This window comes from Heloderma suspectum, chromosome 3 (assembly GCF_057233095.1).
Source record: "Heloderma suspectum isolate Gila_16-S chromosome 3, 16-S_ref, whole genome shotgun sequence".
Taxonomy (NCBI): domain Eukaryota; kingdom Metazoa; phylum Chordata; class Lepidosauria; order Squamata; family Helodermatidae; genus Heloderma; species Heloderma suspectum.
The window spans coordinates 134188996-134200733 of record NC_139460.1 but is presented as its reverse complement, the minus strand read 5'-3'; the positions used below and the strand labels follow the sequence as shown (position 1 = coordinate 134200733).

Genomic DNA, 11738 nt, shown 5'->3' with positions numbered 1-11738 from the left:
TAATTTTAGTATTATGGTTTTAAAATATATTACTATATTGTAGATTTATATGCTGGAAGCTACCTTGGGAGGGTTTTTATGCTAAAATGCAGCCTACAAATATTTTAACGAAAGTAAAATATGTGTGGGTTTTGTTTTAAAGAATTACCATGTTCTAGTAAGTTGAATTAAGTTGAGTATGAATTACGGTATGTTTTACGTATCTTTATCTTTTACTTAATCAGTTCTTCTGCTTCTAAGAGTTTTCTTTAGCAATTAATCCACTGCCTACAGCATTCATGACCTCTTCACACAATGTTGTGGATGTGATCAAACCTGAAAAAAAAAGTTAAGTGGTAATAATGTCAAAATTCTAGACCACAGTGTGACTCAAATAGGAGCTCATTTGCCAAAAAATTAAATAAAATTGCTACAGTCTTGAAGACTATGTCAGCTATGAAGTGGGGAATATTTCTATTTCATTCCCATGATTCTCACCAATGGCCTATAAACATTTTATGTATTCACACAATCTTGACCACTGAAGCTGGGATTGGGGGGTGGGTGGGTCGTCTCATATGCTACAACAACATAGCACTGCTGCAATATTGCCATATATTTTCCTCTTCCACCATTTTTATTATTCAGTCTTTGTACCATAGGTAAATGAGAATTACCAGGGAATAGTGAACACCCTGCCCATGAAAGCTGGCAATAGCGGCCAAATAAAATGCTAGTATGACAAAAGCCTCTCCATTTGGCAGAGGCCCCTTTTGTAAGCCTCAGAGGAAAACAGGAAAGGTAGAGTATAATTTATTCATTCAACCATTCTAGATTACACACGTGTGTGTAGCTGCTCAGATAAAAGGGCTTTTTCTGCCACTAGCAGAAAAACCTAACTACACCATCATCATGCCCTGGCCTCATGGCCATTCTTGACAAGGAATGCCATAGCTTCATGGAATCAGACCGTATCGCAACAGCTCCCACACTGCAAAGGACAATGTTTGAATCTAGCCTGGGTGAAACAATATGGACTGCATTATTTACTTAGTTCCAGGGCTAGCTCAAGTTACTTTGCTGTGCCAAGCAAAAATAAGTTTTGCTGCATTGCCTTGCATCTTACATGATAGGGCAAGGGGGAGGGGGAGTAAACCCTTAAGGACACCCAGTTGAAACTCTTTTCTCCTACCCCAGAACTGAAACATAGCAGGGGAAAGGGATACCATTTGGAAAAACCTTAAGGGGTAAGACACTTGCCCCTTGCTCTAGAACCTGTTAGCCTAAGGTTTTGGGGGCAGGTTGGACAAGTTTGTCTCTCCTTAAAAGTTTGCCAGTGGTTCACTGTCCCTTTATTATGCCTGCAGTCCCTGTTGGGTTGGGCTGGCTCCGACAGGTTTGTTTTTCTCTGTGCACCAACAAGTGAAAAAGGAAGGTTACAAAGGTTCCATTAACTGCTCACAAATGACCTTGAAATAGGGTTGAGACACAGTAATGTTCTCAATACTGCGTATTTCTGTCCAGGTTTGAACCTTGCTCTCCCTAACCAACCATACTACCCAGTTCACCACACTGAACATACCTGAGTGAATGGAAGCCTACTAGCTTACTTGCAGGGATGGGGGGGGGGGGATCAGATCTTCAAACACCCCAGCAGATATAGTAAAAATTGAAGTGGGGGCAGAGAGGGAGAGCTGAGGTGGGGGTGGGAGGAAGAACCAAAAACAATCCATAGAAGGCATTATTTCCATAGGAAAAAAATATTTTATTTTTTTAAAGAACAAATTCAGTTTGAAACAGATGTGGAATGTGAATTTTCATAGATTTGATTTTCTGGAAGGGGCTTACTGCAATGTAGAACAAAAAGCAGATTTCAAATCTATGACAGTCTAGTTTAAAAAAAGAGAAACAATTATTTATAACTCAAGCATAATACTGTGTTACTTACAAACGGGACAAAGGAATTCTTAAATAAATATTCATGGTACACAATTACAGCACAAATATGCAGCAATTTGGCAACCTTTTTTATACCTTATCTCTTTTCCAGGATACTGTGCAAAGGGGAATGACACGGCCTTTAAACAAGCTGTAGCTAAATACATAGCAAAAGTCAGATTTATACAAAACATCTTTCTTAGACTTTATAAAAAACCAATGTTGCTTTATATACACAATCTGGTTAAGAAAAGATGTTTATTCTCGTTTCCATGTGTATTTTTATTTTATATTTATTTAAAAAGATGAATAAGGCTACTGTAACACCCCAAATCCATATACAGTAAATCTGAACTTATTTACAGCATCTTCACTCTTAGACATGATGGTGTAAATTTCAAAAGTTAGGTGATCAAGGGGTAACACAAGCAAGGCATTTACAGTAACTTTTCAAAGCTGAACCAAACACCAACTAAAGGAACAGTTGGTAAGATTGTCATTTTTCTGCACAAGACACAACACAGATACATGGGGCTCTTCTTTCCCCCACCCCAATTGGCTGCAGGTTGCTCTTCTCCATTGATTCATTCAATATTCTCAGCCCCCCAAGTTTAGTACATAATCAGAATGTAACCAACCGACTAAACACACTCTTGATTTTTTTTTGTTTAAAAACAAAAACAAAAAACAGGTCCATCTATTCCCCCCCCTCCCCCAAATAAAATCTTAATGACTTACAAGAAAAAACCTTTCATGGATGGATTCACAGAGAGGAAGGCTTTAGGAAAGAACTGCATCTGTATTGTAGTTAGTTACCATGGTAACCTCCCACAGAACTATGCTTCTTCTCCACTCTCCCCTCCCCTCAGTCTCTCCTTCTTGGACCAACATCATTTTCAGGTTCAGGAAATACAGAGAGTAATCATTTCTATGACAGTACATTTTTGCACGTGCTCAGTGGAGGTTTGAAAACCTTAAAATGCTGTAGTTACATCTTCTTTCCAGTCCAGAAACTGAAGTGTTGCTATGGTAACCGGGCTATGTGAAAAGACATCTATTTTGCATAGCACATAAAAAAGTAGATTTATTTCCCCCAGGGTACAGAGGTTGGAGGGAGGACAACAACCATGCTTCAAGCAGAAACTTTATACTGAAACTCTCCTATTTGTGACCAGCTGAAATACTCCATCTCATAAGGCAAGGGGAAAAAACAAACAAAAAACACAACACAGAAGAAGAAGAAAAAACCCACATCAGAATATCTTGTTAAAATACAGGATGTAGTTATACTAATTCCATGATTTTGGGGTTTTTATTTCCTAGTCTACTGGTTATGCAAGACAGCTTAGAGGGCTTGGTTATTTTAATATTTCCTCTTCATACTTTTTGAAGTGAAGGTATTTTTCCCCCAGAAGTAGTTGCCCAATTGTTTTGCTTTAATGCTGACAATTTAAGATTGATTTCATTGCCACAGATGAATTTCACATCTTCTGGTATAGATTCTGTGCAATCTCAATATATAGATATATATTAGTAATCATCATAACAAAATCTGCTACTTTATATCCCTTGGGTTCTATACACCTATTATAAATAAAGTCATACCTTACTTTCCCCCATCTCTTGTGTCTAAATGTGTTGCATCTTTATGGACCATAAGAAGTTTACCATATGTGCTTTAACTCTGAAAGAGAATACCCCAGTAACAGTAGTGTCCAGTACAGGACTACCTCGCAGAGGCACTGCCAGAAACCAGAGTGTCAAAAGGCTTGATTGGAGGAAAAATAAAATCCTGATCAATTTTTAGAGATGTGAGTGCATTTTTTAGTGATGGAATTATAGCCCTCTTGACTGTTAAGCTTGTGAATTTTTTAAAATGTCAGATGTTGCTGTTTTCTTCAAGACTTTTCCCTGTGATTAGATAAAATGTGATAAGTATAGCAGCTGAGTCTGCTTTAAAAAAACAAATGTCATTTGAAGCAGACCAAGATTTTGCTACAGCTAGTTCAAAGCTGTATATCTTATTGCTGGTACAGTACCACAGCAGTCCTACCCTAATATATCACCAGCGGTCCTCTATTGTCTTGTCTTCCAGGCACGTTAATTGACTTACACCCTTTGTCCTACTTCGAGGGAGAGAACTATTTTATCCTGCAAGTTGCTATTTGAGAATAACCTTGGCATCCTTCAGGTGCAGGCCCTAATCAGCTGCTCATGTTGCTGTGTCTAACTTGCTTCTTAGAACTCCAGATATCAAAGTGCTGTGCTACCTAAATGGCCTGGCTTTGTCCCATTGATATTTCAGAGGCAGTATCAGCCCATCCCTCTCCCTTTCTCCATGCGCCACTTATCTTATATTCTTGACTCTGCTGACAAGCTAGCTTTTGGCTGGAAGATTCCCTTCTTAGCAAGCCCAAATTCTCCCAAAGCATTATCCATATTCAAGTGAGGCTGCTATTACAAACAGATGGAGTATGGAATGGCAAAAAAAACCCAAAAACGTTTTCCAATAGTGATGCAGGGTGTGCAGTGAAAGAATTCTCAGGTGAAAGATGCCAGAAAGCTACCCAATTGAAGTAAAATGCAACAGGGACAGACTAAAAGCAAGGAAATGATTAAAAGTCTTACTTAAAAGCCGAGGTCTGTGTGACAAATCCATAAGCACTGAGAGAGAAGCGCACATAAAGTCACAGGGCTGCATTTCAAACTTGATGACTTAAGACTTCTTCCCAGAATGGCTAAAACCATTAACATCTGTAAGTTGTTCCATCTTCCCTGGGCATTTTGTATGTGCCTGAATGCCTGCAGCACATGGCTTAGAAGGTGATGAATGCACAGCAACTGGAGTGGTATCTTCTATGTAAATTCTTCCAGCTTCTGAGTAAAATGCTTGTTCACCAAGACAGGAATTCTAAAGACTAGAGAAGCTGTCCATCTCAAAGTGGCTTTCTGTAACAGGGTGGGACTTGCTGTTCCCTCCACTGCACCTGGTCCAGTAACCAGCACAGGGGACCATCATAACCCCCCACCCCACCATGCATCATAGATAGCATTTGACCGGAGAGAGAGTTTCAAAAGGTACCACACTGAGTGTTCATCAGACCTTGTAATAAATGTTCGCTGGACTCTGAGGGGGCATCTCTTGAACGATGTATACTGGGTGTCCATAGTCGCCACTGACTTTTTCATAGTGAGGGCAAAAGACACTATCTGCAGTCCTCAGAGGAATGATAATGTCACTGGGTTCAGACCCATTGTTGTTCCCACTGCGTTTTGGAGTGGCTAATGTACTAAGTGACAGAGTCGTCGTGTGCTGTGGCGAATGCTTCCTGTGTCTCCTTCGATACTTCAACAATAGAACCACCAGAGTGATGATGATGATGAGGAAGATGATGGACCCTGAAGCTATCCCTGCAAATAAGGCCACCTCTGAACCAAGGATACTGGAATGTCCAGCTTTGTTCCCACCTGAGTTGGGACCTAGAAATAAGATTAGGTATGGGGAGGGGGGTGGAGGAGGGGGAAGAGAGAAGAGAGAGAACTAAGTTCAAAATTAACACTACCCGATCTCACCACTTTGCAGTACTGAAAGACTTAACTGTCAACTGTACTTTGACAAACCAATTACCCTGCAAGATCACTAGGCACAACCAGCCAAAGTCAGTCATCTTATTAAGCAAGACATTGTGTCTGCTGCTCTCACTTTTATTTTGCTCTGAAACCACCCTGTGTTCTTTCCATCTATCATCACCCATCAGCAGCAAGGACTGGCACTGACAAGGCAGCCTTTGATGCACGCCACGTCTTAACAGATGTTGGTCAGCTCAAGGCAGTTAATGGGGATAAGACAGAGGAACAAGAATTCTCAAAACCTGCTGCTGTCCTGCCACTCTTTTCCAGATACTAACTTGCACTAAACCCTAGTATTGCGTGCCTATTCCTCTCAGGAGATGCATCTTTGTTACAGATCCAAAGAAATTAAAGCAGGGTTGAAGGTAGATGAAAAATGTTCAAGGGCCAAGTACATAATACTTTTGTTTTAAAATTGTATGTCCAGTTAAGTAGGAAAAGCAGTGTCAGAATGAAGTTTGGCCTCTTCCTGTTCCAATTTATCTTGTGCCTGGGTCCTATGAACCAGTGCAGAATATAGCCATTCATTGGCTTCAACATAACTGTTCTAGCACTGACATGAGGGGGCAACTGATACCCTCATACCAAACCCCAGCCCAGCAGCTGATTTCAGCAGCCTTCCATCTCCGGTGCAACTCAAGTCAGCTGGGACAAAAAAAAAAAAAAAGCTTACACAGGCCTACTGAGAGTAAGATGGGGTCCTGTCCTGCCCTTTGGTGCAGTAGCCAGGGGAGCATCTTGGCCCGCTAGAGCTACAGAGGCCGGCACTTGTGGGTGCTGGCCATAGCTGGTAGCAAGGGGGCTTGCTGACAACAGGATTCCACTGTAGCTGCAGCGATAAGAGCAGAAACAAGGATGTAAACTAACCTGCAGATCACAGTGAGAGGGTATTTTAACTTAATTAATTAAAATTGGTGCTCTCGAAAATCTGAAACAATTTCACTGCAGTTACATGCCTATTTCAAGATAGAATATTACTGCAAAGGCTACATTTAGTTCAAAAGACTCTGCACGCTGTATCTTTAGAATCACAGAACAAAACTGTTGATGCCTACTCAATAGCTGCCAACTAAAAAAAACTTATCAGCATGATAGCAAATAATGTTGCACAGATAAGAAGCCATGAAATAACCAATGGGAACCCTGATGTCAACTGATACCTAGTATAGTCAACTGATACCTAGCATAGTCAACTGATACCTAGCATAGCTGAACAATGGCCTCACTCTCTTATTATTCCTACTGACTTCCTCCAGTCTATTATTTCTTGTTCAAGTGAAGTAAGAGAAGAAGCTGATGTTACAGTGGTGGCTGGTGAAGCAGTCTGCCAAGGCAAAACTGACAACTGCCAGAACATGGCAATAGAGCAGGGATAGGCCATCCCACCCGCAATGACACTGGGTGGGGGCCAATGGAGATGCGAAATGCTGCAACCAGCCCCATGCAGACAAGTGATTCCCTGAGTGGATGGTGTCCCAGCACAGCTGCAAGCTACCAATGACATCAGAGGCAACTATCCACTCAGTAACCATACACTCACAAGCTTCTAGCTGCAGCATCCCATGCCTGTACTGCTACCTTTGACAAGCAAGGGCAGGATGTCTCCCACGCTGTAACAGCACCTGGCAGTTTCGCCTTATCAAGTACTAATGAAAACATCTTCAATAAATATTGTCAGAACACAATGGCTCCAATCCAGGCCTCAGTCAAGGATCTTTAAGCCTCACCAAAATCAACTAGAGTTAAATGTGCTTAACTATGTGCTGGACTGCAACCAATTATCATAGAGCCCTCTTTTCTTATAAGCCAGCTCTTACCATTGCAAAACTATTTGGAGCAATTCCTATTTCCTACCAATCAAATTAATTTAAAAAAATCAATAGTATTCTCATATGGAACCATTACATTTATTTGAAATGCAAATGGAGAGAGGCTTGCTTTTGCAAAAGTAATAATGTTTGACCTCTTGCAGACTGCTATGCATTTGCTTCCTTTCACTATGCAAATGTTTTTACTATTAATTAAACTCTTAGGGAAGTATCCGATGTTGTCACAGCACTAGCGCAAACCAATGCTCGCACAATGTCATTAGCACTTGCTACGCAAAGGGGAAAAATGGCAATTTGCCACCAAATTTCAACAGCAAAGCGTGCCTCCAAATTTCACCCACAAATCGCTTTTTCCCTTTACCTAGCAAGCACTAATGACATTGCACTACCACTAGTTTACACTAGCGCAATGTCATCAGTGCTAGTGCTGAGATACGGCAATGGAATACGGCAATGGAACCAATTACCTGGGGAGGTGGTGGGCTCTCCCACACTGGAGGCCTTCAAGACGAGGCTGGACAGCCATTTGTCAGGGATGCTCTGACTTGGATTCCTGCATTGAGCAGGGGGTTGGACTCGATGGCCTTGTAGGCCCCTTCCAACCCTACTATTCTATGATTCTATGACAGCATTGGATAGAATCTTAGGATGCAATGCTATGATCCTTAGGAGGATGTCCCAGGAGCCATAGGATGCTGGAAATCTCCCTCTCTGCAGAGGGAAAGAGAGGTCCACTGTGGAGGTTCTCCCTTGACCAACAGCCAAAACTGGTAAGGGCACAAAGAGGGCATCCCAGGGTGGATTGGAGGCATCCCCCTGAGACAGATGGGCGGGGGGGCGGAACTGTGCCAGCCTGGAAGCTGGTGTAGTTATTTTCCTTCCCACTGAAACCAACGGGAGGGGGAGGATGTAAAAGAGAAAGAAAAACCTAGTGAGAAAAAAGCCACCCCACCACATCTTTTGCCCTGGCTGGCACAAGCCCTGCAGGGTTTAGGAAGTGGCAGTTCCTCCATCATAAACATCCGTCCACTCCCTCAGCCTGTATAGGATTGCTCTATTGTCTTGGACAAAATGTATGCAAAATAGCCTTTAAAATAACCTCCTTCAAGAACTAGAAGCTCTCCTGTTTACCTGCATGATCCTTTACAAAGGGACTTGTTGTGGAGCTTTTCCCGTTGGTACCAGCTTCCTGTTCCGGGCGTTTAGTTGGAGCAGCATTATTTGGGGACCCACCAGAATTGGGAACTGAAAGAACACAAATGATTCACTACAAACTAACAATAATGTGCTTTATAAGCTGGTTATCAATTTTCATGAGGCATGAATGGCTTTGAACAGAAGATCCTTTATGCAAGAGTACAAGGAGATATGAGAATGTAATTTTCTCCTTTAAAGCAAGCAAAAAAAAGCTATATAGTTGTTTCAGAGATTTAGATTGTGAGGCTATCAGCAGAAAATGAAGGGGATTCTTGAAATTGGCAGGAAAACCTTTGCAGATGACATTTCAGCATAGCCAAGCAAGCTGATTGACTACTAACCCAACCTCTAATTAGAAAGAATAATTCTTTTCTCTCTCTCTGCACAGTAGGTTATCTGTATATGAGAAAAGAACAATGAACAAAAACCTCTCCTTTTAGTAAGGTTTTGTAACAAGCAAGCTATGGCAACACTGGCTCCCTCTCCTTTTCATTTGTTTTAAATAATTTTGAGCTGTGAAACTGCACTTTAATATTTAGAATACAAGCAAGAATAACTGGAGCACATGTTGTTCATGGATGACCTTTCCTTCCAAGAAGAGCTCTCCAGTGAAGAGATCTTATTGCATTAACTCTCTCCCAGCAAAAATTTGTCAGTAGCTTAGGCACAGGAAATAGGCTTTGCTTTCAGAATCTAGAAGAAGGGGGTCTAATAGACTCCACTATTTCATGCTGTTTCACCCTGTTCTCAGAAGCTAAGGCACTCAATGGGGCCCACGAGCTGCTTGATGAAAAAATGCACACAACACAGATGGTCTTTACCTTGTCCAACTTTCATTAGGATCTTCATGGCTTTTGTCTGGCACACCCCTCCCTCCTGGTTATCCAAGCCTTCCAGTGATCCATTGGATGTTGCTGATTGAAAAAGAAAAGAAAAGAAAACACCAAGTGAAAGATTTTAGGATACCACCAGGTGCAGCCACACAAAAGTACCTGAAAACAGATGTAATCTGTCCAAATTTACTCCTGTTGTTCAGGTTTACCCAGAAAAAGTTGTGAAATGTTGACAGCCAAGAGAACAAATACACCCGCCAAGACAGGCTGTGTTATATACCTAATGCTGGAATGCATTATCAGGTTTCAAATTTATCCAGGCGTTTTTCTTTCATGAACAATCCACTGTCTTGTTATTATGCCACCAGTTGAAAGAGTAGACGTTCCCCACACCCACACCTCCACTCCCTTGGAAAAACTGGGAGTTGGCTGGAAACAACAATAAAAGGAAGTCCTGCCAGGCTCAGCAGAGCAACAAACTTGCATTCCACTGGAGTTCTACAGATTAAACAAATGGAGCTGTATGGATTGTAAGAGAACTGTGCTACAGCTCTTACTTAGAATTCCCAGCTGTTCATTTGTATACTCCAATATCTGCTCATAGACCACTAGGCTAAACTCTTCAGAATTGGGAGCTCAGCCTCCACTTCCTTTCCTGCCTTCTCTTGAGGGGCAGGGAAATTTACCAAGTTTGCTTTAGACACGCACTCTGAAGTTTACAAAAACTGATTTTTGTGTAGCACGCACACACACACGCACACACAAAGTAAAGACGTAAAGACAAAAGGTGAACATCTAAAGGTTCTAGTAATTCACAACCAGTATTTCCTTTCTGATTTTTTAGCTTGCTTACCTTAACAAAAAGATATAGATATATGAATGAAAAAGTACATCCCCATTAAAAAGAGAGAGACTGACTCTCCTATTAACGGTAAACACCAGTACTTGCCTAAAGTCCCACTGTAGCAATCCTATTATTGCAGTTCCCCCTTCCCTCACGCAGCCCAATGCATGTTCCAAAAAAGCTGGGAAAACATGCAGATCAGCTCAAAAGGGAAGGATGATGCCAGCAATCAGTTGCTCAAGGAAGCTGCCAGAGGAGTGTGCCTGGAGATAGCTCCTCCTGAGCATTATAATTCCCAACTGAATTCCCTGTGTGGGAGTGTGCTCTGAAGGCCATGATAGATGGATGGAACCTGCAGCCCACCAGCTTAGACTACAATCCTATACTCACTTACCTGGGAGTAAGTCCCACTTAACTCAATGGAACTTACTTTTGAGAAGCTATGTATAGGATTGCACTGTTAATCCACGGTATTTAGAATCAAAGTCATCTATCACAAGGATTTTGAAGCTGAAATCAATCTTTCAGATGCTGCAATACAAATAGTAATGCAGATTGTCTGCCTTGATGAAAAATATCAAGACAACCTTTAATATAAGCAGCCTTACTCAATTTGATATCAACAGGTTTTAAGTACTTTCCTCCCCACCCCAATGTCCTTCTTTCTTTCAAGATACATATGCAACAACATCTGGCCACTTACTAAAATATTAAAGAAAAGGAAAAAGAAATGCCATGAAAGTACTTGCAGGGGGTTCCCATGGAGAAAAAGCAATTAAATGGCACTTCTGGCACCAAGAAGAATCTCCTTTTCATCTAATTTAGATAGGGCCCCATAAGTCTTCTCTTTCTTTAGTTTGCTTTAGTTATCCCACATCTTTCCTTGGGGAATTTTTTAAAAAGTGTACCTTATATGCATTTCCTATTTCCTTAACACGCCTGTACTCCCTTTCACTGTCTTCCCAGCCCCATGTTGATATTTTTCTTTCTCTAATCTTCTCACTAGCTGCAAAAACTATGAACTTTTTCCTCGCCTTTGATCTACTTCTCGCTTTTGTTCTACTTCCCCCTCCTTGTGGTTGTAACATAATTCCTCACTACATGAACTTCCCTTCTTGCATTTCTCTCTGTATTTTCCTTATACCCGGGCTTCCACCACTAATTTTGTTTTCCCATATCTTATGCAAAAGTAGTCAACCACATTTCACCTCTTCATTTTCTAACTTTTTGTGTACATTTTTGAGTAATTCAGTGAAAAATAGATCTGATGTGTACATCTACACTTCCAGGCACAGAAAATAATGGAGATGTATAGTTTTGTTATGTTGAGATCTTTTTATCACCCCAGAGAAAAGAAAATCAATACTTAGAACCAGTTTTGGACATAAATCAAATACATCTTTTTGCTATTTTTTTTATGACCTCCTTGTTTCTGCCCTTGTGCCTGTACATTGGCCAACAGTCTACAGAAATACCAAAATTGAACTT

At 41.1% G+C, this 11738-nt stretch overlaps 1 protein-coding gene across 1 annotated transcript in view; it reads right to left on the bottom strand.

The window, feature by feature from the left end:
- Positions 1 to 1726: 1726 nt before the first annotated feature.
- The window catches only part of EFNB2 (ephrin B2), a 64807-nt gene continuing 54795 nt past the window's right edge, over positions 1727 to 11738 (bottom strand). Inside the window, exons 3-5 of the mRNA XM_084844654.1 lie at positions 9395 to 9487; positions 8508 to 8621; positions 1727 to 5397 (exon numbers count right to left, since the gene is read on the bottom strand). Of these exons, the coding sequence (XP_084700780.1) occupies positions 5015 to 5397; positions 8508 to 8621; positions 9395 to 9487 (590 nt within the window). The 3' untranslated portion in view covers positions 1727 to 5014. The remainder of the gene's footprint in view (positions 5398 to 8507; positions 8622 to 9394; positions 9488 to 11738) is intronic.